The sequence below is a fragment of the Lepisosteus platostomus genome, chromosome 3, assembly GCF_059453375.1.
Source record: "Lepisosteus platostomus isolate fLepPlt1 chromosome 3, fLepPlt1.hap1, whole genome shotgun sequence".
Lineage (NCBI taxonomy): Eukaryota > Metazoa > Chordata > Actinopteri > Semionotiformes > Lepisosteidae > Lepisosteus > Lepisosteus platostomus.
In genome coordinates, this window is record NC_142613.1 from 51,048,779 (window position 1) to 51,075,798 (window position 27,020).

A 27,020-nucleotide genomic window follows, 5' to 3' on the forward strand; every position below is an offset into this window, starting at 1 on the left:
ACATAAGCTCCCAATAAGACTCTCCGCTTTTCATCAACAAGTTCTGTTACTGTATATCGGAAATGATTATATAACCATGACTTCAGCCCTGATAATTCTGTTATTTGGAACAACAGATATATCCTCCATATAAAAGAGCATATTTTATGACTACTGGTTAAATAAAGGGGTATGGTCAGTTGTACATCTTTTAGAAGCGAATGGAGAAGTTTAAGAATATTGTGATTTTGTTGAAAAAATATGACATTGAATGCAACCCAAAGCAATTTAAAGAAATTATAGATGCAATTCAACCTGCTCTTGGCTTTGGTAAAAAAATCCTCAATCCATACTAATATAATAATTAATAAAATAGTATATATATAATTCATATATATATATAATATAATTCCCCTACTACCTGAGATCAAAATTGGTACCTATAATTTTTTCGAAAAACGTGCAATAATAGATACATCTGAACAATTATGGCCTACAGATACTTCCCAGCCGTCAAGGAGAAAGTACTTTTAAATGATTTAGATGAGGACTCTCTCATCTCTGAACTGAACTAAATACATTACTCTCCCCACGCCACCATTCATTTTAAAATACTGAATAACATACTGTATATTCCTCTAAAGATTTTTTGAGAAAAGGATTCAACTTTGACTGTAACACCTGTACCTTTTGTGAATCAGATATTGAAACAACTGAACACATCTTTTCTCACGTCATTATTCGACAGCTTTCTGGCACTCTGTGTTCTTGGCTAAATAACAGTAATATTCGTGTACATCTCACGTTTAAGGGTGACATTCTTGGTGTTCTGAATCCAAACAAAGAAGTCTGTGTCATGGTAAATGTCATTCTCCTGTAGGCAAAATTTTACATACATACATGTAGAGTAAAAAAAAAACTCCTGTGTGCTTTAAATAATTTTCTAACTCATTTAAGCTCAGCTCAAATTCACTAAAATATATAAAATATTTAAAAAAAAGCTTGGTGAGTTGGTCTACAAAAATCTTTTAGCATTTACATTTATTTAATGTGACTCCTAACAGCACATAACGTCTGTACTGTCGACAGTGTTTTTTCTGTTTCATTCACTTGATGTTACCTTAGATCTGTCATGTGACATTTGAGTCACTGAGGAAGTGCGCTCTGCTGTGTGATTGGCTGAGTCACTGAGGTAGTGCGCTCTGCTGTGTGATTGGCTGTAGAGTCACTGAGATAGTGCGCTCTGCTGTGTGATTGGCTGTAGAGTCACTGAGGTAGTGCGCTCTGCTGTGTGATTGGCTGAGTCACTGAGGTAGTGCGCTCTGCTGTGTGATTGGCTGTAGAGTCACTAAGGTAGTGCGCTCTGCTGTGTGATTGGCTGTAGAGTCACTGAGGTAGTCTGCTCTTCTGTGTGATGGGCTGTAGAGTCACTGAGTTAGTGCGCTCTGCTGTGTGATTGGCTAAGTCACTGAGGTAGTCTGCTCTGCTGTGTGATTGGCTGAGTCACTGAGGTAGTCCGTTCTGCTGTGTGATTGGCTGAGTCAATTCAATTTCAATTCAAGGTGCTTTATTAGCATGACCGATGGGTACAATCAGTGTTGCCAAAGCAAATAAAAATAATCAAATTCACATGAAACAAAACAAAAAATAAAAGTAAAATAAAATCTACAGACATATTACAGATATTTACAACAAAGACATATCATACTATATTTACATATACTGTAGACAGATGGAGCATTATTGGGAGACAGAATCACTGTTCCTCAGGCTATGACAGGAGATCACATACTGGGCTGCCAGTTCAATTGAGTTCCTCCTCCCTCTCCCAGTAGGATTGGGACCTGTTGTGATTCTGGCAGGTGTGAGAACTCTGGGATTAGATTTCTGAATTTAGGGAATAATGTTTCTCTAATCCCAGTGTATCTGTCACAGTGCAGTAGGAAGTGCACCTCTGTCTCTGTTTCTCCCCGCTGGCAGTGGGAACACAGCCTGTCCTCTCCTGGCAGCCAGGTCTGCCTGTGTCGCCCAGTTTCTATAGCCAGGCTGTGGTCACTGAGCCTGTACTTCGTCAGGGTCTGTTTCTGTTTGTTATTTTTTATTTTGGTCAAATATTCAGCTAGAGTGTATTGTCTGTTTAGGGTTCTGTAGCATTCCAGTTTATGTTGTGTTTGTGTGTGTGTGTCCCAGTGTGTGAGATATTGCTGTTTGATCTGTGCTGTAATGTGGTTGAGTCTGGGTTGTGGTGCTCTAGCAGTGCTGTCCTGAGGCTGGTTAGTGTCGGTGTGGCTCAGGTCAGTGAGCCTCAGGACCAGCTGGCTCAGGGGGCTCTGTTTTGGGCTCAGCTCTTGGCTCAGCAGGGCTTTGTGGTGGTAGGAAGTTTGGTCGCTGTTTTTTAGGTGTAGCCAATACTTTAATATTCTTTTCTGTATGTTTATCAATAGTGGGTACTGGCCTAATTCGGCCCTGCACCCGTTGTTAGGAGTTTTTCTCTGCACACGGAGGATGTTTCTACAGATCTCCATGTGCAGAGTTTCTGTGGGGTGTTTGTCCCATTGGGTGTACTCCTGGTCTGTGAGGGGACCCCACACTTCACTGCCGTATAGGGCAATGGGTTGGATTACACTTTCAAATATTTGGAGCCAGATTCTTGTTGGTGGGTTGATGTTGAAGAGCCTCCTTCTTATTGCATAGAAAGCCATGAGTGCCTTCTCCCTCAGTGCCTTCACTGCCAGGTCAAAACTCCCGGAAGAGCTGATGGTGAGACCGAGATATGTGTAGCTGGATGAGTGCTCCAATGTGTTGTTGAATTTGTACTTGTTTCCCTGAGGTCTGACTTTTTTCTGGAAAAACTCTGGTCTTGTCCAGATTGACTGTCAGCGCCCAGGTCTGACAGTACTGCTCCAGCAGTGCCAGGTTCTGCTGCAGCCCGACAGCAGGACCAGGTTATGAGCATAGAGCAGGAACTTGATTCCTGTGTGGGGTAGTGACTGAGGTAGTGCGCTCTGCTGTGTGATTGGCTGGGAATCTGGTCCGCTCTGTAAGACTGCGGCGGTACTTTCACTTTCAGTTCATCAGCTATCGAAACTTCTTTTATTTTCCATGGTAGAGAACCTCCGCAGCTTTTATAGACGGTAAGATATTATACTTTTGTAAAGTAGAAAACGAAAGCAACTTTTAAAGACATGATCTTACTTTATGACATCACATTAAGAAAACTAAGTTTTCCAACTAATTCTAAGTAATGCACTTGTTGGTTTTTAAGGTATAAAACGCCCTGCTGTAGTTTGCTCGTTCTAAAAGCGGTGATGGTGAGAAACGGTGAGTATACATTTTGTAATAATTATAATTAGTGTGGTATTGGATAATACCACGAAAACAGATTAAAGACCCACTTTCCTTTCCTGCAGTTGACATTCTTCACAGGTATGTGACTATTTTACTGAACTGTGAGCGAAACTTCCTGTTTCCGCGTGAGGACTAAAGTTCGTGGCGCACTTTTTTAAAGAAAAGTGTATAAGCTTAAAAGGTTAAATGAACGAGTGGTTCTGGTGAAAATACCACATTATTTCCTTCAGGCTCGGTAGTTAGACAGATAAGGGTTTATTCTCACTGAGCCGGGAGGCTGGTTCTGGAGGTTCGTCTGTGAAGGAGCGGTGTGGCCGGTTACAGCCGGGATCTGCGGCTCAGGCCGGCGGAGTCAGAATCTCCCCGAGGACATTTTGAAACATCAAGTATTACAAATATAAATGAGTATGAAGTCTGTTGTGTATCGTTCTTTTGCATTTTTACAGAGGGTATAATGCATAAAGTCATTATCATTATGTTCTAGAAATAATCTACCCCTCCCAATATCTCTCAAAAACGTCCTTCTGGAGTCTTAACTGAAAGGTTAGTTTTTCAATTTCATAAATCATACATTTGGGGGGGGGGGTCTCTTTGTAACCTTTGTAACCTCTTTGTACTTTTAGCAAGTATTTATCTCTTCCCACAACCTCATCAGGCAGATTACCCAGATACAGAACTGAACAAGGGATTTCTAAACAATATCTCTTGAATCTGAGACCGCACTTCTTCCCAATAATATTGAATTACTGGACACTACCAAAATATATGGGAATGTCCTGCGTCTCTGTTATCACAATCTCTCCAACAGGGTTGTGGCAAACCAAGACGAGACGATTTTATTTTGGGGGTTATGAAGAATCGAGTTAAATTCTTCCAGCAAAATTCCTGCCATCTTTTTGAGTTTGTGGAAGTGCATTGTGTTTTACACATGTTCTCCCACTCCTGGTTAGTGATGGCAATATTGAGTTCTTCTTCCCATTTTGTCTTAATATAATCTGTTGTTTCTTTTCTAGAGCTCATTATACCCTGATATAGTGTTGGTACTGTTCTACGAGTGCCTACATTGTAAATCTGGGTAATGATCTGTATGATTTAAAATGTGTTCCTTGATTTCTTTTAGAAAGTACTGACACATCTGTAGGTATCAGAAAAAGTCCTGGTTTGCCAAACCCTATTTATCTTTAAGAGTCTGAAAACTTAATAGATCTCCCTTTTCCATTGTTGTGCAGGATGATGTAGTTCCTCTGTGAGCCCACTGTTTAAACCTTTGATCAGGTATACCTGGCAAAGATGCTGGATCATAAGCAAGCCACCTCAGTACCCTGACCTGTTTTTCTAATTTTAATTTTGTAATAATTTTAAACCAAATTGTAAAAGTAAATGCAGTTAAGGTATCTAATTGATCATATTGAAACCTGGCTCGATCACCAATAATAGCTTGGACTGGATTATGTTTTGATCTAGTCTCTGTCTTTCCATTTGGCTGGAGAATTTTATCATCACACCCAACAGAGCAGAGGTCTGAGTTGTGCCACATAATACTGGTCTTTGAGTTTGGGGAGAGCCATCCCTCCCCTAACTTTATTTAGCTGCAATGTAGCATATCTTATTCTTGGTTTCTTCCCATTCCAAATGAAACGAGAAATGTGTTTATCCCATTCTGTAAATTGTTTGGAGGGGATCTCAACAGGTAAAGATTGAAATAAATATAATAATCTTGGAACTACATTTATTTTTATGGTTTTAATTTTTGAATGAAAGTCTAGAGAGATCCATGACCGGCGTCCCAAGTCATCTTTATAGTTTCTTCTGTATAATTTTGCAGGGTCTTTTGTTCTCCATATGCCTATATACTTTACTGCATTTAAACTCCAATTAAAGTTAAACCTTTGCTTAAGTTCTGTTGTCGGGGTATAACTGTAAAACACGATCTGTGTTTTTTGCACATTCAGTTTATATCCTGAGTACTGGCCATATCTCTTAAGGAGATTGAATAGATTAGGAAGGGAGATATCTGGATCTGTTAGATATACCAGAACGTCATCAGCATGAAGGGCTATCTCGTGCTTCGTTCCTTTCAAGAAGATCCCCTTTACGTCCTGATCCTGCCTGATTGCTTGGACAAGAGGTTCAATGTAAAGGGCAAACAGAATGGGAGGCAGTGGACATCGCTGACGTGTGCCCCTGTCTGAAGCAGTGCCGCCTGTGAGGCTACCGTTTACCCGTACCCTAGCCATGAGGGTTCGTGTAGAGAGTTTAAAACACTTAACTGACCCTTCTGTGAAACTAAACCTCTATTACCTGAAATAAGTATTTCCAATCCACACAGCCAAAAGCTCTTTCTGCATCTAAGCTCACTAGAATTGTTCCAATTTGTTCTTTTTGTATATGGTGAAGCATGTGAAGTGTTCGTCTGATATTATCCAGGGTTTGTCGTCCATTGATAAATCCAGTTTGATCTGTGTCCATTAATTCGGACAGAAAAATCCCCAATCTTTCAGATATAATTGAGGCATATAACTAAAGGTTCACGTTTAAAATTGAAATTGGTCGGAACGAGCTGCATAATTCTGTCGTTGTTCTCCTGGGGAATAACTGTGATAATTGCTTCTCTCCATGAGGGAGGAGCGATTTCCTTTTTAAGGGTCCAGTTGAAAGAAGACAGGAGAAGAGGGAGGTTTCTTTTCTAAATGTTTTATACCACTCTGATGGAGATCCATCTCTACCTGGTGATTGATTATTTTTTAGATTACTTATTGCCAGATCTAACTCATCTTGTTAAATGTCTTTTGACAAGATGGCATTTTGTTCTGTTCCAATTGATGGTAGATCCAACTTCAGCTCAGCGATTTCCATAAGTAGCCATCGATCTCCTCTCCCTTTCACCCTTTTTCCTGATCTCCTGAAACTCTCAGAACAACGCACTGGGTCCTTCCTCTACCTCGTGGACACAGTGTTTGTTACAGTCCCCCCCCTTAGGAGTGTAATCTAGCGCCTTGGACACGCCCACATGCACTCCTACAGACTTCACACTCTTTAACACCTACTGACAGGACACTGAGAGAGGAACTTCTGGACACCACAACACAATGCCATTCTACACAAATACTGACTTGCCATTGGTTAAAAAGTGGGGTGATGCCTGTTGAAAAGCTCCCAACACAGGTCAAGCCTATCCTGAGCGACACAGACAGACATCCCCCTGAGAGCCTGGGTCTTTCACTCTCTGGGTCTTTTTCTCCTCCAGAACAGGCTGTCGGCATCATTCCTCCGTCTGCTCTGGAGCTGCTGCTGGAATTCGCCACTTTCAGGGTTTAACTCTTTCACTCGGCGTCTCACTGCGAGATCTGGCTTCTCACCGTCTCCCCCGAGTCGACCAGGACTACAGTATTTTACTCACGAACCACAGACAGCATTTTGTTGCATAAAAATAGATATGAACAATGGTCTAGTAATCCAGGAAGTTGCTAATCCTAACGTTTTTAAGAACGTGGCTGGAATGACGGGTCGAATCTTTAAACCAGCCTTGATTTGCATATTAACTTAAAAAGGACAGAGTGAGAAACTGATTACTTTTTCAGATTTTAAAAAGGACACAGCTACGACGTATTGAGACTTAAATACTAGTTAAAGGCTAGTTTAAGAACAAGCTGTAGTTTGCTAATGTTCAGTTTCTAAGGCTAGATCCGCAACTCTTCTGATTAGAGTATAATATTGGAAACAAATGTAATTTTCCTGCTCACACAAACACACAGAAGACACTGATATTAAATGCAAAATCCACCGCCGCCCTCCACCCGGGCAAACAGGGGAACACAATTGCAGAACTGTTACTCTCGCAGCCGTGACACAGCGCCTGAACTCTGCAGACGGGGTCACTGGAGGTCAAGGTCGCCGTGCATGGTCACGTGATCACCGGAAAAACAAGGCGCTATATCTCAGGAACGAAAGCAGCAGAAACGCTACTTTCAACGGCACAAACAGGTACAGACGCAGCACTAACAAGGTTAAAAATATAAATAAATCAAATGTCTCTTACATCTGGAAAAAGTAAAAAGATTGAATCATATGAAGAGGGTGGTGCCAAAATGATAGACTTTGATCTCATGAATGGTACCCTAAAGATAAAAAGGTTGCGATCTTGTATGAATGATAAACAGCTTCTGGTTGCTATTCCTAGGAAAGTAGTGGGAGAATTAGGAGGCCTTGAGCTCTTGTTGAGATGTGATTTTGACATAAGCTCCCAATAAGACTCTCCGCTTTTCATCAACAAGTTCTGTTACTGTATATCGGAAATGATTATATAACCATGACTTCACCCCTGATAATTCTGTTATTTGGAACAACAGATATATCCTCCATATAAAAGAGCATATTTTATGACTCCTTGTTAAATAAAGGGATTTGGTCAGTTGTGCATCTTTTAGAAGCGAATGGAGAAGTTAATGAATATTGTGAATATTCAAATAATGAATATTTGTTTAACAAATATGACAATGAATGCAACCCAAAGCAATTTAAAGAAATTATAGATACAATTCAACCTGCTCTTCTGGCTTTGGTAAAAAAAACAACACAATCCATACTAATACAATAATTAATAATATATATATATACAGTATAATTCATATATATATAATTCCCCTACTATCTGAGATCAAAATTGGTACCTATAATATTTGAGAAAAAAGTGCAATAATAAATACATCCGAACAATTATGGCCTACAGATACTTCCCAGCCGTCAAGGAGAAAGTACTTTTTAATGATTTAGATGAGGATTCTCTCATCTCTGAACTGAACTAAATACATTACTCTCCCCACGCCACCATTCATTTTAAAGTACTGAATAACATACTGTATATTCCTCTAAAGATTTTTTGAGAAAAGGATTCAACTTTGACTGTAACACCTGTACCTTTTGTGAATCAGATATTGAAACAACTGAACACATTTTTTCTCATGTCATTATTCAACAGCTTTCTGGCACTCTGTGTTCTTGGCTAAATAACAGTAATATTCGTGTACATCTCACTTTTAAGGGTGACGTTCTTGGTGTTCTGAATCCAAACAAAGAAGTCTGTGTCATGGTAAATGTCATTCTCCTGTTAGCAAAATTTTACATACATACATGTAGAGTAAAAAAAACTCCTATGTGCTTTAAAGAATTTTCTAACTCATTTAAGTTATACTCAAATTACAGCCGGTTACAGCCGGGATCCTGGTTTGCCAAACCCTATTTATTTTTTAAGTGTCTGAAAACTTAATAGATCTCCCTTTTCCATTGTTGTACAGGATGAGGTAGTTCCTCTGTGAGCCTACTGTTTAAATCTTTGATCAGGTATACCTGGCAAAAAGGCTGGATTATAAGCAAGCCACCTCAGTACCCTGACCTGTTTTTCAAATTTTAGTTTTGTAATAATTTTAAACCAAATTGTAAAAGTAAATGCAGTTAAGGAATCTAATTGATCATATTTAAACCTGGCTCAATCGCCAGTAGTAGCTTGGACTGGATTATGTTTTGATCTAGTCTCTGTCTTTCCATTTGGCTGGGGAATTTTATCATCACACCCAACAGACCAGAGGTCTGAGTTGTGCCACATAATACTAGTCTTTGAGTTTTGGGAGGGTCATCCCTCCCCTAACTTTATTTAGCTGTAATGTAGCATATCTTAGTCTTGGTTTCTTCCTATTCCAAATGAAACAAGAAATTTGTTTATCCCATTCTGTAAATTGTTTGGAGGGGATCTCAACAGCTAAAGATTGAAATAAATATAATGATCTTGGAACTATATTCATTTTTATGGTTTCAATTTTTGCATGAAAGTCTAGAGAGATCAAAGACCAGCATCTTAAATCATCCAGTGGTAATGGCTGGATTATAGTTTCTTCTGTATAATTTTGCAGGGTCTTTTGTTCTCCATATGCCTAAATTCTTGACTGCATTTACACTCCAATTAAAGTTAAACCTTTGCTTGGGGTATAACTGTAAGACAGGATCTGTGTTTTTTGCACATTCAGTTAATATCCTGAGTACTGGCCATATCTCTTAAGGAGATTGAATAGATTAGGAAGGGAGATATCTGGATCTGTTAGATATACCAGAACGTCATCAGCATGAAGGGCTATCTCGTGCTCCGTTCCTTTCAAGAAGATCCCTCTTACGTCCTGATCCTGCCTGATTGCTTGGACAAGAGGTTCAATGTAAAGGGCAAACAGAATGGGAGGCAGTGGACATCGCTGACGTGTGCCCCTGTCTGAAGCAGTGCCGCCTGTGAGGCTACCGTTTACCCGCACCCTAGCCATGGGGTTTGTGTAGAGAGTTTAAAACACTTAACTGACCCTTCTGTGAAACCAAACCTCTAATACCTGAAATAAGTATTTCCAATCCACACAGTCAAAAGCTCTTTCTGCATCTAAGCTCACTAGAATTGTTCCAATTTGTTCTTTTTTGGTAAAGCATGTGAAGTGTTCGTCTGATATTATCCTGGGTTTGTCGTCCACTGATAAATCCAGTTTGATCTGTGTCCATTAATTCGGACAGAAAAATCCCCAATCTTTCAGATATAATTGAGGCATATAACTAAAAGTCCACGTTTCAAATTGAAATTGGTCGGAACGAGCTGCATAATTCTGTAATTGTTCTCCTGGGGAATAACTGTGATAATTGCTTCTCTCCATGAGGGAGGAACGATTCCCTTTTTAAGGGTCCAGTTGAAAGAAGACAGGAGAAGAGGGAGGTTTCTTTTCTAAATGTCTTGTACCACTCTGATGGAGATCCATCACTACCTGGTGATTGATTATTTTTGAGATTACTTATTGCCAGATCTAAATCATCTTGTTAAATGTCTTTTGTCTAGATGGCATTTTGTTCTGTTCCAATTGATAGTAGATCCAATGAGTCTAAAAAGGGTTTTACTAGGTTGTATTATTTTCCTGTGCTGGTTGAGTATAAAGGGTTTTATAATAGGATTCAATAATCTCTAGATGATTTGATGTTTATCCAGTCTTGGGGTCTTTTATAGATTGTGTTTGAAGCTTGCTGTTTACGCACCCTTCTTGCTGACAGTTTTGTGGCCTTTGGGCCTGCTTCATATAACTCACCTATTTCTTTCCTGCTGTTTTTAATCTGTTCCAAATCGTTTGGATCATTATTCTCCTTATGTTTGTCTTCTAAACCTTTTAATTTTGCTTCTAAATGTCTTATTTTATACACCCAGTGGTGATAGCAATCATTTTCCCTCTGAGTACTGCCTTTGCGGCATCCCATGGTATAACAGGGTTCACTTCATTGTCATTATTCTCTAAAAAATGACTTAATTTGTTTTCTAATTTGTTCAATAACTGTTTTATTATTGAGTAGACCTGTGTTCAGTCTCCAGACTGTATTTCTAGGTCTAGTATTTAGATTACAATAAGATACACAGCTGAGTGATCCAACACATCAGTATTTCCTATTGTACATTCTTTCACCTTGTGTCTATCACTATTAAACATGAAAAAGTGATCTCTTCTAGAGTATGCTGAGTGTGGGACAGAGTAGTAAGTGTAGTCCATCTCTGAAGGATGAGAGTTCTGCTAGACATCTGCTAAGTCCTGAAATGTGACTTAGTCCTCAGCAACATGTGTGTGAAGTCTGATTTCTCTCAAGGTTAGTTGAATCTAATTTATGATCAAGTATCATGTTGAAATCTCTCCCGCAAATAAGTGCTCCCCGAGTTTCAGAAGCCAGGAGGTCAGAGAGTATCTTTAAATTATTACTTATTACTTCCAGGGGGTGCATGAACATTAAATAAGGTTACTACATTATGCTCCGATCTCCCCTGAACTAATATGTATCGACCCTCTTTATCCTTAACATCTTTTAAGGGTTCAAAGTTCAGAGAGTGTGGTATTAAAATAGATACACTTCTTTTATGACCATTTCGAAATGAACTATAGCTGTGGTTCTCAAACTGTGGTACACATACCACTAATTCCATACCATTGTATAGGAATGTGTGCTACGAACCTAAGTAACCAGTTGTATTTAAAAAAAGTTATCTTCAGCAAAAAGGTACTCAGAGGTAGGAGAATGTGTGTGATTTTGGAACACTGCCAGTCTTGTGAGCACAGGAAAGCCTGATAGATAACAGAAAAATATTTAAGGACTGTTCTAGGTTAATTTGAGAAAAATACACTGAGCATCTCTGTGTTTTGTTCACCTGCGCATTAAATAAAAACTTCTATTAACTTCTGAGGCAGTCTCCTGAATGTCTTTTATGGGGAAACGGGGAAAAATGCAAGCTTGCAGATTGCTAAAGCAGGTAAGCCCCACACTATTGGTGAAGAACTTTGTTTACCGTTGGCAAGAGAGCTGACACGTATTATGTGTGGAGAGAAAGCTGCTAAACAGCTCGACCTGCTGCCCCTTTCGAATGACACAGTCACTTGTAGGATTATTGATGTGGCGGATGATTTTAAGATGAGCAGATGCTTTTCACTGCAATTAGATGAGTCTGTAGATGCCTTTGATTTGGCCAATTTGCTCGTTTACGTTCGATACAAGTTTGGGGGTAGGTCCCATGAGGATTTTCTGTTCAGTAAGCTGCTTACAACAGGAACTATAGGAGAGCACATATTTCAGCTTCTGAATGAATTTATCGAAGAGAATGGCATCGACTGGATAAAATACGTTGGAGTTTGTACAGACGGTGCTAGAGTGATAACAGGCAGACACAGCGGTGTAGTTGCATGAATTAGAGAGGTTGCTCCAGATATGATGTGGAGATATACGCACTGCAGCATCCACCGCAAGGCCTTGGCCGTCAAGAAGATGCCTGAGGATTTAAAATCTGTTAGACTCTGCTGTCAAAGTTGCGAATTGTATCAGGGCTCGACCAATGAACTCACGTCTGTTCAGTGTGCTTTGTAATGAAATGGGCAGCGAACATGTGCAGCTTTTGCTACGTGCTGAAGTGAGATGGTTATCAAGGGGCAGAGTGCTCACAAGGCTCTTTGAGCTGCACTCTGAGGTACAGATGTCCTTGCATGATTGGCAGTCTCCCTCGGCAAGTCTATCTGATGATCCGGTCTGGCTGGTACAATTAGCCTACCTGAATGAGCTGAATGTGGGGCTGCAGAGCCTCTCTTTAACATTGTTTTGACATGTCTGAGAAGATCACCGCTATGAAGAAAAAGCTGCAGCATTTTGTTAATAAAATCAATGCAAGTGATGTCTCTGCTTCCCCTACTTTGGAGAACTATCTGCACACATGGTGTGGCACTTGATGCTGCTGTTCGTGATATGATTGCAGTGCACCTCTTGTCATTGGAAGAACAGTTCTCAGAGTATTTTCCAGTTGAGGCCACATCAGAGTGGATCAGGAGCCCCTTTACTGTTGATGTCGTAGGAATTTCCAAGGATCTGACCTGTGCTGAACAAGAGATGTTGCTCGAGTTATCTGATGCGACTCTGATGTCAGAATTGAAACGACAGTCACTGTTGCATTTCTGGATTGAAAGACAGAGTGAATACCCAGCCCTCTCATTAAAGGCTGTGCGGTTTTTGATGCCTTTTGCTACTAGCTACCTTTGTGAGAAAGCCTTTCTGCTCTCTCTGCAATCAAGACAAAGTAGATGCTGAGCCAGATCTTTGTTTGCAGCTCACTGCCCTCGTCCCTGATATTGCAAGGCTTTGCTCGACTAAACAACCTCACCCCTCTTACTGAAATGGTTAGTGCTCAGTGCCATCTTTATTATATGTGTGTTTGTGTGCACGCGTGCACGCTCATGTTGGTCATTGAGATGTTCTGTGGATCCTATGACTTGTAGGTGGTACTTGGTCCAAAAGGTTTGAGAACCACTGAGCTATAGAATGTATATCTATATCCATACTTTTTCAGTGTCTTGTGTTTGGCACTCAGAAGGTGTCTTTCTTGTAAGAGTATAATATGTACTTTCTCCCTTTTCATTTTGACTACTACCTTACCCCTCTTAACCAGGTTATTTAGCCCATTAAGAATTAAAGTCGCTGCTTCCATGAAGTACTTCCAATTTCCATAAAAGATGCTGGCAACTTGAACATATCAATCCGTACAACATGAACAGAAAATAAAGAACAATTTCAAAATAAATGTCTTCCACTGATGGGGTCAAACGATGACCCGCTTGCTTCCCTAGACAGTTTCAGGAAAGGAGGGAAAAGTCCTGGGTCCTAACACGAGCAGGTGAACCAGCTCCCCCACTCCGTCTAGCTCTGCGAAGAACCAAACTCCACCTTCCCGGTCAGTTTGCAAAGTCACTGTCTGACAGCAGGTCTTTTTATAGCCTGTTCTTGCTCTTCTAGGTAATTTCTTTAGCTCATGCCATCTTCAGGATGAGTTCTTTCATGCTGTTTTGTTGAAAATGAATCACAGTTTACCTTGGTGTTGCATCGCCCTGAGGTTTTGGGATAAGGGATCTGTTGTCAGGGATCCAGCAGGTCGTTCTCCGAGGATCCTGTGCGTAGCCGTGAGCTCTGTGGGATGCAGAGGCAAACGATCCAAAATCGTAATCCAAAGGGCGAGATCAAAAGAGAAAAGTCAAGTCCAAAAACCTTGAAAGCCAACAAGAGAATAACAAGCACTAGAAAACTAAGAGGTTTTTCCTCTTAGTGAGCAGGGTCTGGTGCGTGAGGGAACTTTAAATACTCAAGGGAGAGGGACGTGGCTGGAGAATTGGTCCAGACTGAGAATCTGTGGAATCTGGTGCCTGTGGGAATGTGATGGGTTCAGTTAGGAGTGAGATTGTGAAACAGTGGGTTTGGGAATGACGAGTTTTATGAGGGTGAGTGTGGGACGTGACACCTGTGAGCTCTTTGAAACTGTAAATCAATGCCCTCTTGCAAGGAGAGCTTCGTCTTCAGAAAGTTTTCTGTGAAACATTGAGGTTCCCTCCGAGTCTTCTTTGATACCGAAGATGCGAATGTTATTTCGCCGAGATCTCCCCTCGAGGTTGGTCAGTTGGGCCTGCGTTGTTTTCTGTTTCCTCACGGCGTAGAGCAGGGCGTCCCTCAGGTCAACATTCACTGAATACGTTTGTCTGTCTCTGTTATCCTAGTGCCTAGGTTCCCTATATCACTAATTTTGCAGCTTCTGGTTTATTTAGTCTTTAAGATCGTTCAGCTCCGCTTTGATGTCTCTTTTGACTTCGTCCTTGAACCCTTTAGTTCATTCTTCATCTCCGTCTTTAGATCATTTATTTCTTTCCCAATAGTGTAAATTACCTGTAAGGATTCACTCGCATTTTCGACGTCGCCATGATCATCGTCATGATCATCTGTTCTCACTTCAGGAGATTCTAGAGCTTTTTGTTTCGGTAGACCTTTCTTGGACTTTGGTAAAATTGGTGAGGTCACTGGGGACTGTGCTGGCTCACTCCCACTCTGGGCTGTAGTCTGTCCTCCCTAAAGATCCAGATTAATCCAGCTGGTGCCGCAGTTTCTCTGTCCTCCCCTGATCCTTGTGCAGCGGGGCTGCTGTGTCTCCAGGTGGGGCTGCTGGTACAGAATGGTGCTGTGTGTCTCCAGTGGGGCTGCTGGTACAGAATGGTGCTGTGTGTCTCCAGGTGGGGCTGCTGGTACAGAATGGTGCTGTGTGTCTCCAGTGGGGCTGCTGGTACAGAATGGTGCTGTGTGTCTCCAGTGGGGCTGCTGGTACAGAATGGTGCTGTGTGTCTCCAGTGGGGCTGCTGGTACAGAATGGTGCTGTGTGTCTCCAGGTGGGGCTGCTGGTGCAGAATGACCAGTGTGGTGGGGCTGCACTGCTGTGGGGTGACTTAGGTCCCCATGTTTATGTAGAAGTGGGATGAAAAGGGTAATAGACATGAAGTGAAGTGTTGATAATTGACAACCTGTCATTCTGTTCCTGTTATAGCAGGACTGGGAGACCTGAGTGACAGTCCAGCAGTCAGTATCTCACAAGTCTCTCTTCCTTCAGGTGCTGCTGGAGGGGGCTGAGCTGTGCTCGTGAGACTCTCGGCGCAGGATGGCGTGCACACAGCAGTCTGCTGTGCAGTTTGTCCAGAGAGCCCAGAGCGGCCTTGTGGACAGTCTCCAGAGCCTCCATGTCATTGTGGAGAGGTTACAGGACAGCGGGGTTTTCAGCGCAGAGGATGTCCGGGTGGTGGAATCCTGTCAGGAGAGGAGAGAGAAAGCCAGGAAGATACTGGACTGTGTCACTAAGAAGGGGGAACTGGCGGCATATGAGCTTCTGAAGATACTGTACAGCACCAGGGAAACAACGTTTCCTCAGCCATCTTCCTCATCATCGCAACAGGCACATGGTCTTCCTGCTACTCAACCTGAACATGAAATTGATCTGCACTACTGGATCAGTAGCTTCTCCTTCAGTGAAGACTTTCTGCCTCCCAGTGTTTACCCTGCAGGTGAGTGTCCCTGTGTACTGAGGAGCTCTGAGGTCAGAGACAGTAGATTCAGGCTGTATGAGCTGCAGTCAGTGAGCTTGTGTACTGAGGAGCTCTGAGGTCAGAGACAGTAGATTCAGGCTGTATGAGCTGCAGTCAGTGAGCTTGTGTACTGAGGAGCCCCGAGGTCAGAGACAGTAGATTCAGGCTGTATGAGCTGCAGTCAGTGAGCTTGTGTACTGAGGAGCTCTGAGGTCAGAGACAGTAGATTCAGGCTGTATGAGCTGCAGTCAGTGAGCTTGTGTACTGAGGAGCTCTGAGGTCAGAGACAGTAGATTCAGGCTGTATGAGCTGCAGTTAGTGAGCTTGTGTACTGAGAAGCTCTGAGGTCAGAGACAGTAGATTCTTTTTCAAATGAAGTCAGCACTGAGTCAGGCCTGGAAACTGACACTCTACTGTCCTCTAGTGGTATCAGTCTGCAACAGTTCTGTAGAATCAGGTTCACCTGCGGTGCTTGTAGAGTCTGAACACTGACCTGTGGTCTAAGTGTTAAAGAGTTCAATTTGTAACCTTTTTTCTTCTGTAGGTTCAAGTTCTTGTCCAAGATACCAGAAGGCTCTGAGATTAAAAGTAAAAGAGGTTGTGAAGGACCAGTGGAAAAACAGCAGGACTTTCTTCCCAGAGGGGGACAGAGGGACGGACTTCACTTACATTCCTCTGGAGTTACGGGCAGACTGTTCAGCGGTTTTCAAAAGTAAGAAGTATAAGAAGAATCGCCGGAAGAAGCTGAAGGCGTACGTGTCCCCTGACAAGAGAAAAGTGGATCCTGGCGACTTGCTGAAAACTTACGAGGACAAGATCCTCCTGGTGGGGAGGCCTGGAATAGGGAAAACAGCTGCTGTTCTGCAGATGCTGCGCCTGTGGGCAGAGAGAGAGGATCAGGATCTGAGCTACTTGTTTTACTACGATGTGCAAACTCTGACCCACATTTCCCGTCCCATAAGCCTGAGGACCCTTCTGTTCAACACGTACTGGACACCAGGGGAGGGAGCGGATGAGGTGTTTCAGGATATTGTAGAGAATTCAGATAATGTCATCATCATTTTTGATGGCATCACTGACAACATGCTGAGCTCAGTACCAGTGACTTCAGCCTCTGCAGAGGTGGACATCTGCTCGCTGGTCTCCAGTGTTGTGAAGAAAGAGCTGTTGCCATTTGCCAAGGTTGTAGTTACCTGCAGACCAGAAGCAGAGTATCTCCTGACCGATGTCCTTGACTGGCCCAGCTACAGAGTGGAGGTGCTGGGGTTCAGTGAGAGATCGGTCTGCGATTACTTGACGACGATGCTGGGGAGAACTAGGGCTGAAGAAGCACACAGTGTGCTGGAGAACCTGCAGCTGCTCAGTCTGTGCCATGTCCCAGTGTACGCCCTTATAGTCTCTGCCTGCATCTCATTCAGGTCGTGTGAGTCCGACACACAGCCCAGCACTGTAACTGAGATGTACCTGCACATCTTCCGACACTGCCTGGAGCGACACGGGGAGAGACAGAGAGGGAGAACTCTGAGGAGGCACCTGGACAAGTACATCAGGGAGAACCGGCAGAGAATCATGGATCTGGCTGAGGGATCTTTTAACAGGCTGCTGCACAGAAGTGTGAATTTCACCGACCTTGACCTTGATGAGAGTGGTGTTGAATGTGCTTTCCTGAGGTCAGTTGAGGTAAAAGACTCACCGACATCAGTCCAGACAGTCTTCGCGTTTCTCCACAACACAGTGCAGGAGTTCTGGGCGGCCTTGTGGCTCCTGGAGAAACCAGACAGCATCAGTGAAATTCTTCGACTCTGCAGGACTGGGGAAGGGAAGCACCTGAAATACGTGCTCATGTTCCTGTGTGGGCTACTGTCCAGGAAAAATGCCAGCTTAGTCAAATGCCTGATTGCGGAGGACAAGATCCAGGAGATCTGCGCCAGGTGCCTTGAGGAAGTGGTCAGCACTTTCCTGTGTCCTGGAGCTGAGGAGTCTGAGGATCCTCTAGACCTGGTCTTTGTGTGTCAGTGCCTGTCAGAGTCCCAGTCAGCAGAGGCCTGTTTACACCTCCTGAAGGAGCTGAATCACAGCTTCGAGCTGAGTGAGCTGCAGCTGGACCCTCACCAGTGGTGCTCGGTCTCCTACGTGATCCAGCAGTCAGATGGGCAGAAGGTGGATCTGAACCTGGAGGACTGTGCTGTGTCTCAGACAGGGCTGAGGCTGATTCTCAGCTGTCTGCACAAGGTCTCCTCCCTCAGGTCAGTCTGTTCACTAGTGTTCATTCCCAGAGCTGCTCAGCTGGTTCCTGTGTGAAGTCTGTGCTCAGATGTGCTCCTGTTCAGGGTTTGGGAACAGAGACCAGGGGAGAGAACAACACTGTTGCTTCCTCACTGTGATCCCTAGACGCCCTGATTCGTCTGCACTGCTGGGCTCCTGTTTCATGATTTCCTAAAAGCACTGATGTCTCAGTGTGTTGATCCCAGAATGCTCTCCTTTTACTAGGGAGGCAGTAGTCTTGTCTGAGACAACAGTTCAGGTCCGTGCTGATTAAATAGTTCTGGTTTCTCTGAACCAATGAAACTGATGATCTCTCCAGCCTCTCTCCCTACGTGAGTTCTGTCCTAAACTGTTGGACAGGGTTGTCTATGAAACAGTTGTGTAGTTTTCAAAAAAAGCTGTAAAACTGGGATCAGTGACGTCTCTGTAAAAATCTAGTTTTAGTTAAAAATTTGAGCTGTTTTGTCTGCGGTAAATGAGCCAGCATTCTGAAAGTAATCCTGTGACTCAGCAGGATCGGTACAGAGCTGGTTGAAACACTTTTAAAAATGTGTTAGAAGAAAGAAGTGAGTATCCCTGTGTCAGTTACTGTAGGACTGCTGAGCACTAAGAGTTTGTACTTCATTAATATACTGCACCTCCACTTTAATATATTCCACTGTGCTTAATATTCTCCCACAGTAATGTACTGTATTGTGATTTACTCTCACGTGATTACTGTAGATTGTTCCTTATCTGCTCAAGGGGAAGGTCTTCGTTTTTTCCCCAGTACAGGTAGTAATAGAATAATGGGACCATACTGTAGACAGAATCAAATGAGCTTGGTGGGCCGAAGAACCATTCTTGTTTGTGTCCTTTTGTGATGAATTTCACAAGACACAATTTTAAGTTTTTGAGTTTTAAGTCATTAGGAATTGGATTCTGGAAGTGTCTTTTGTCCATGGAGCTCTGTTGTGAGTCTGTAAGGTCTGGACACAGTACAGGTAAGTATGGGGACCACACATCTGTCAGGCTGTCCTGCTCGACTGAGTTTAAGGTGTTGTTTTACACAGTCCAGTTGAGTCTCACCTGTCTGGAGAGCAGGACACACAGTTGTCAGACTGTCCTGCTCAGTGGTGTGTTTTACGTGTTGTTTCTGTGTGCAGGAGCTCATCTCTGCTGTGTGAGCTGTGGAGGGCAGCGCTGTGCTCAGGACAGCAGAGTCAGGTCACCAGCCTGCTGAGACTCTGTGAGAATGAGATCCAGCTCACAGCTGGACAGCAGGGCAGCAGGAACGTGCTGGAGGTGTTTGAGAGAGCTGGACAGGTGATACAGCAGAGACAGACAGAGGAGAGGATCAAACTGGCCCTGCAGTGGGGTCCTCACACAGTCCAGCACAGCCAGATCATTGGAGCTACAATCCTGAAGTGTCTGCCTCACATCTGCACACTCAGGTATGTCCTGGAAATGTCCTTCATATCCCAGCTGTTTCAAGTCTCCTTCCTTCATAACTTTACTTCCACACAAGCTTTAATGTCTCTGTTTCTGATATCTTGATCGCTCAATAACCTGGATTACAGTCCCTGCTCAGCCTGTCTGTTACACTGTGTTCATGACTGTGAGGCCCAGCCTTCGTGTCCTGTCTGTTACACTGTGTTCATGAGTCTGAGGCCCATCCTTCATGTCCTGTCTGTTACACTGTGTTCATGAGTCTGAGGCCCAGCCTTCGTGTCCTGTCTGTTACACTGTGCTCATGACTGTGAGGCCCAGCCTTCATGTCCTGTCTGTTACACTGTGTTCATGAGTCTGAGGCCCAGCCTTCATGTCCTGTCTGTTACACTGTGTTCATGAGTCTGAGGCCCATCCTTCATGTCCTGTCTGTTACACTGTGCTCATGACTGTGAGGCCCAGCCTTCATGTCCTGTCTGTTACACTGTGTTCATGATTATCTCACCCATGGTATAGTGTCTTTTGGTCGAGATCTCACACACAATATAGAGTCTGCCTGTCTCGATATCATGCACAGTATAGAGTCTGCCGGTCACGATCTCACGCACAGTAGCGTGTCTCCCTGATGCTATCTCACACACAGTATAGAGTCTCCCGGTCCTGATCTCACACACAGTATAGAGTCTCCCGGTCCTGATCTCACGCGCAGTATAGAGTCTCCCGGTCCTGATCTCACACTCAGTATAGAGTCTGCCTGGCAAGATCTCGCGCACAGTCTGGCGTCTCCTGGGCGTGATCTCGCACGCAGTCTGGTGTCTCCCGGAAGAAAAATTCAGGATAAACAATCCGTAAAGGAAAGCTCTCGCCTGTCTTTTGTTAAAAGGAAGGATACAGTCTTTCATGGCAGCAGTTTTTACTGTAGTGGCATAATCAGCCTCTGTCTGATATTGTACCCCACATTTGCCTCACTTGCCTCAGGGCTTTTGCAGTTCATTCTAAATATTGGAGATTTCTTCACAGGGTTGGCAGTGAATAATTACACCATTGAGATATGCGTATGGGAACTTTCTACAAGATCGTAGGAAATAGTCCACCAGTCCACCAGGTGCTGAAAGGTGGCCAGAGCCCCCTGTAGGCCAGAGGGTGGTACTCAATGCTGGTATAACCCTCCTGGGGTGGCAAAGGCAGTCTTCTCCTTTGCCTTTTCAGCCAGTGGCACCTGCCAGTATCCCTTAGTTAGGCCTGATGTAATGATGAATCGGATGGGTCCTAAACGTTCAGTTAGTTCATTAACCTGGGGCACCAGGGGGTCAAAGACTGAGATCCCAGTGAGTTTCCTGAAATTATTGCAAAACCTACAGGATCCATCCTGTTTGGGCACCATCCTTTTTCTGAGGTTCAGTAACAATTTGATGCTGTATCAGGTGCGTTTTCTTCAGAACGGATGAGAACACATCCCGGATTTTAGGAAATCCGGGATGTGTTTGGAAAGGACTGAGGTCTTCTGTCTCAGTGCTTTGGGGATCATACTCTTAGGAGTTTTATTAAAACATTCTACTAGCCTATCAGTCTGTGGGTGACATTTTTGTCTATATAATTATTATTGCTTCAGTTTGGATTCAAATCTTAACCTTCCAATCTCGTAAAACAAAACAACACTGGCATTTTGAACAACACAATAACAGCAGAGTAAAAACAAACTTATGGGTTTCCCTAAGTCCAAAATATAACCCCACCTTTTGTTTGGGCAGTTAGGGAACCAAAAAAATAAACCTTTTTTTTAACAAATACGGTCCTGTAGGCAGTCACCTACGTATCCTAATTATTACTCTCCATCTTAAACTATCCTCCCCTATTTAACGAGGCTTTTTATAAAATAACTAGTATTATATTAAATATATGCTGAAGCAAGTAATTTATCTAAATTAAACAAAAACATTATATAAAACTCAAAACAGCACTATACAACCTTTGCAAATCTTGGTCTGGCCCGGGGGCTCTGGGGGTTTAGGGGACCAGGGCTCTGGGGGTTTAGGGGACCAGGGCTCTGAGGGTTTAGGGGACCAGGACTCTGAGGGTTTAGGGGACCAGGGCTCTTTGAGCCCTTTCAATCTCCCAAGTCAAAGTTTGGGGGAATTCGAGCTTCTTCCTAATGAGCTTCTCAGTGAACTGGGTCATCGACCCCCCCCGCTCTCCTCCGGGACCCTGTAGATCCGCAGGTACAGATGCAGCCATTCAAAGTGAGCAGTACAGACACGTACCGGAGGTAATTGGCTACGGCGTCGCGCATCGTGACGCAAGATGACGCAGGGTACCGCGGTACGTGATTGGTTGACCGACAGGGGCACTCGTGGTCTGTTGGTCTCTCGTAGAAAGATTTACAGAAAACGTCTTTACTGTGTCCATTGTAGTATTTAATATTTATATGGAATTTTACCTCTGAAGGGAAATCTTAGTGCCTGAGCATAAAAAGAATAGGAGCATACTGCAACGCGTGTGAAGTCCATAAACGATATTAATTTTGGAACTTAAACATACAGTATATGGCTGGTCTCGGTACTTTAAAAAAAACATACACACCAGTATTCCATTTCTCCCTAAACATTTTAAGCATCGAAGTCTTTAACTAACGTGATACCAGAGTCAACAAGCATACTTTTAGAATTTGATTAAAAGGGAATATAATATGGAATCGCGTATCTCAAGAAATTAATAACGATATAATTATATTCATGTTGCAAAAGAACTGCAACGGACATAAAAACTCCCTTGCTTTTAACAGAGCGTTCCATAATTTATAACTACGAAAATGATTTAAACTGCGACACTTATCATTCACCAAGAGCTCGAAATATCACAAAGATCCTCTAGAGCACAGCAAAGACTGTATTAAAAGAATCGCGTATCTCAAGAAATTAATAAGATATAATTATATTCGTGTAATTCGTATAATTATATAATGCCAGCGAACTCTTGTTTTTATGTCCACTATAACTACGCTGGGCAAACGCCCAGTTCATCTGGCATTTTCTTTTGCGCTCCAGGCATTCTCCTGGTCTGTGTCTTCCAGGATATAATGCCAGCGAAATCTTGTTTTTATGTCCACTATAACAAACAATCTCCTTTGCTTTTAACCGAGCGTTTAATAATTTCCTAAAATGAAAATGATTTACTTTATTTATCCTCACGGGATCAATAAAAGTATCTATCATCTGTCTAACCTATGGGACAGAATTCTGGGGTCTCCCCATACCAGAGATTATGGTAGGGCTTCAGAATGGTGATTGGCTGAAACCATCTGACACCCCTCTGATTGGAGAAAAAAGACGTGCTGGTTTGCTATACATACAGTACTGTACCAGGAAGAGGATTTCTTTCTGTTCAAAACGTGTATTTTAAAAGTTTAAGAAGTAAAAACCTTACAGCGTACACAGATTTCGTTATCTTTGTCTTATGCATAATAATGTTCACCACTCTGTCTAGCAAATTAATAATAAGCTTTATTTTATATAGCGTTTTAAACGAATAAGTAATTAGATTGCTCATAAACCTAATCACTTGCTTTTTCTTTTTATTTAGGCTCAGATTTCAACTATAGATCGTATAATTAATAACCATAATAACAACCAACCAACAAAAACAACCATATAAACATAATACCAACCAAAAACATAGATAATGACCACAATACAAAATAAAATATATCAAACCATTATACTCTCGCAAATTCCTCCAATTATCATAATCCCGCCCCTTATGCAAAACCAAACCCTCCTCCCATCCCAGTTTATCCTCTTTATCATCCTCTAAATCCACCTCGATTTTCAACTTAAAGCATTACATTAAGTAGGAAGTACAGTGTTAAGTGGTAGCTGGGCTCCTCAATAGAATCGCTTTAACATGCTAATGCGTTGGTTTAACAGTCCGGGAGTGGCAAGCTTCCAATGTCAACTCGACTCGATTGGAAGACAATGAACGTATTTTAGCCCTAAATGAATTAATAGCAAACATGGTTTACATAAAATACATTTTTCCAAGAAAGTTTATAATAATACGATCTATAGTTGAAATCTGAGCCTAAATATAAAGGAAAAGCATTTTCAGAGAGCAATCACGCTGTGTTTATGTAGAAAAAGCGATTAGGTTTATGAGCAATCTAATTACCTATTCGCTTAAAACGCTATATAAAATAAAGTTTATTTAGAGATGAATGATCAGTGTCGCAGTTTAAATAATTTTCGTAGGAGGGCTTGGACAGATTCCAAGTGCATTTTTGCAATTTACGTTGCAATTTAGAGCTTTCTGGCAAGAGGAGACACCCAAATTATAATGTAACATGCCACTGTTTGTGCATGAACAAAGTTATACTGCAATTTTCCTTAGATACGTGATTAAAAAAGGAATTTTTTTGAATCCCCGGCGGAACACACTCCATAAGAATCAGCGCTTTTATACAGTATATCGCCTTTAAACACATATATTTAAACACGCGTTTACGATTTAAATCAAAACGCGATTCAAATCAATATAATGTTTATTTTGTAACGCATAGGTGACTATTCATTGTTATTAAAAAGACTTAAATTCGATCATGTTGTGATATTTAGAAATATAAATTTGTTTGGTGCGAGTGAGGTTTTATTTAATCTCTGACCAAGGGAAACGTTTCATTTTTTCAAAGAAATGTTTGTTAAAAAATAAAGTCATAGTTCCATGGGATTCAATCACAGACCATGTGACATGGGAGTCAGGAAACTAACACATAGCGCCACCAGATTTGACAACGCTATAAAAACGCTATAAAATAATATGACTAGGCACAGAACAAGTTTACAGCACAGTACAATAATAAATGCTGACCATGACTTTAGAAGCATAAATTACCTTACACTCAATTTAAACACAAGCTGTCTTTAGCCCTCTAAGCTGGTTCATACAGAAATGTAGAGATCCAGGCTCAGAACACACAGCTTCATTAGCGAATACATATGCAGGACAAGTGGAGAAGACGTTTTACAGAGGATGGATTTTTAGAAACATTCCATCAGTGACATTACTGAAGTCAACTCCTAGGTACTGTAACTGTCGTGTGGGTAGTTTCACAAGAATCAGATAAAGGTTTAAGCATCGCTTGATCTAGATAAAACTGCAAAAAAAACAAAACAACAACCCATAATGTACTTCTTTGCGGCTCTGTTTGCCCAAATCATATATTCACAACGTGAAATCTAGAAAATAATATTACGTAACCAAAATTGTTGATAGATGATGTACTCGTAACATTTTTACAAGACGAACTACAACATTTAAAAAATGACTTTTATGTACTTGATATCTCTAATCAATCAACGGCCACATTGTTAAAAGCAGAGTCCCAGCACAAAACGAAACTAAAACGCATACCGTTTCGCGCTTCTTATTAGTTGCTCAAAAGTAATTTGACCGTATGAAATGCATAATATAAACCTAAAAACATATACGTGAGCAGTATTTACACACTGTAGTATCGGTGTTAAGACATACCTCTCAAATACTGTAAATTAAGTTAAAAATATCTCAAGACCGATTCTGGTCATAATGAAACCATGTTTCGTGTGTGTTTTCTTTAAAGTACCGAGACCAGCCATATACTGTATGTTTATGTTCCAAAATTAATATTGTTTATGGCCTTCACACACGTTGCAGTATGCTCCTATTCTTTTTATGCTCAGCTACTAAGATTTCCCTTCAGTGGTAAAATTAGATATAAATTTTCAATACTTAAACGGCCACAGTTAAGACATTAAATATACATATACATACTGTATACAGTACAGTTTTCATATGGTAATATGTTTATGTTCCTAAATCAATCTCTTTTATGAGCATGTGAAAGGCATGGTGAATCACTGTACTTTGCATGATTGGAAACAAATGCGTGATTGCGAAATGCTGTGGTGTTACTTTTACAAAGACGGTCAATGAAAAAAAGAATGTTGACCAGGGCAATACTTTGAGTTTACACTTACAGCTTGTCCAAGGTGATTCATTATTAATACTTTTAGTTATATCTTCGTTAAAGACTTTGATGGCCACAGCTCAAATATGAGAGGTTGAGCTTTATTAGCTCCACCTTGCGGAAATTCCGGATACTATTATTTTGCTTGTTGTATTATAGGAGAATTTACGGTAACTCGCGGTATTTACCGGTAGCTTGCGGTAGACTGCGTACAGCGTACCGCAAAATAATGCGGTATCGCCTGCGCATTTTGAATGGCTGGATCTGTAGATCTGATCTGATCTCCTCCTGCCCTCCAGGTCCGTCAGCTTGGCCTCTTGCTGCTTCTGCCTCTGGAGCAGGAGTAAAAGCACATTGTCTGTTTTTCACCCCACGCCTCGGTCTGGACAGTGCGCTCCTTCTCCTCGTTTATCCTTTTATTCATTCTGCTCAATTCTTCAGGAAAATCTAATAGATCTGAAGTCTGTCAGTTCAGTGAAGACGTTTTCGACTGTAAGCAGACTGACCTTGCGGTCTGGCGCCTTGCAGACTGTTGAGCTGGGGGAAAACTACTCCGGTCTCCCTGTTCCTCTTCAGTTTCCTTTCTCACTTAGCTTTGGGTGTTTATACTTCCTTTGCCTTGTTCTTCCATTATTACCCAACACTTAGTATCTGTTTTAAATTGTATTATGTGCAGTTCTAAAACAGTTGCTGTTTTTTCAACCGACTGAAAGAGCGAGAAAATTAAGCAGCCATTGCTGATGGTGACGTCACCAGAACCTGAAATGTTTTTTCTAAGGAGCTCATGAATGAGGTGTCAGTGACTCTAGCAATGGACTTGTAACAGGAAATGGTTTGTTGACAGATTTCCTTTCTGTGTCGAGTCTCACACAAGTTTTCTCTTCCAGGTTCTGTCCCTCAGACGCTAAAGAGCAGAACACTGAGGACTGGAAACGGAAAGTCATTTCATTCCTGCTGGATCTGTGCGTCCAGGGAGCAGAGTGGGAGACACAGACAGGAGAGAAGGTCTTGGAAACACTGCTGTCAGTTCTGAGTTTTCATCACCTTATCAGTCACTGTGATTTCCTGCTGGATCTGTATTCCCATGTGAAGGACTATGAGTCTCAAACAGGCAGGAATGTTCTCCCAGCACTCCAGCCAGTTTTCCAGTCAGCTCCTGCAGTCTGGGCTATAGACCTCTCTGAGAGAAAGGCCTCCCTCTTCCTTGAAGTGCTGAAACTCCACACAGTCAGGAAACCAGTAGAGCTGAATGGCTGGTCAGCTGAAGAGAGTGAAGTGAGGAGTTTCCTTCAGTGCCTGCCCTATATTTCCCAGCTGAGGTAAGTGTGTGTGTACAGTCAGTCCTCTCTCAGTGTGTCTCTGCTGTGTTGCTCTGTGCTGTAAGGGAGCCTGTTCACTGGGAGACTGTAATGGGTGGTTAATGTTCAGACAGCTGAGTGTGAACAGTGGGGCTGTATATATAGTCAGTCCTGCTCTCACTGTCACTGGTGTGATCTCTCTAACACTGTAGTGGGTATCACAGTTGAGCGGTGAAAACCTGTTCTGAGTTTCTTCCTGTAGATATAGAGATGGTCTCA

The 27,020-nt window shown here is 42.2% G+C and overlaps 1 protein-coding gene across 18 annotated transcripts in view; it reads left to right on the forward strand.

The window, feature by feature from the left end:
- Nucleotides 1-2,993: 2,993 nt before the first annotated feature.
- Nucleotides 2,994-27,020, forward strand: part of LOC148675054 (uncharacterized) — a 149,999-nt gene continuing 125,972 nt past the window's right edge. For 14 of the 18 annotated variants that reach the window (XM_088626002.1, XM_088626013.1, XM_088626011.1 and 11 more), the window contains exons 1-6: nucleotides 2,998-3,113; nucleotides 3,245-3,300; nucleotides 15,284-15,731; nucleotides 16,297-17,998; nucleotides 19,163-19,450; nucleotides 26,331-26,762. In XM_088626002.1, coding sequence (XP_088482128.1) covers nucleotides 15,332-15,731; nucleotides 16,297-17,998; nucleotides 19,163-19,450; nucleotides 26,331-26,762 — 2,822 coding nt within the window. In that variant the 5' untranslated portion in view covers nucleotides 2,998-3,113; nucleotides 3,245-3,300; nucleotides 15,284-15,331. Of the gene's footprint in view, nucleotides 3,114-3,244; nucleotides 3,301-12,970; nucleotides 13,041-15,283; nucleotides 15,732-16,296; nucleotides 17,999-19,162; nucleotides 19,451-26,330; nucleotides 26,763-27,020 lie in introns of all 18 variants that reach the window. The other 4 variants (XM_088626003.1, XM_088626021.1, XM_088626019.1 and 1 more) reach the window with 4 other exon arrangements.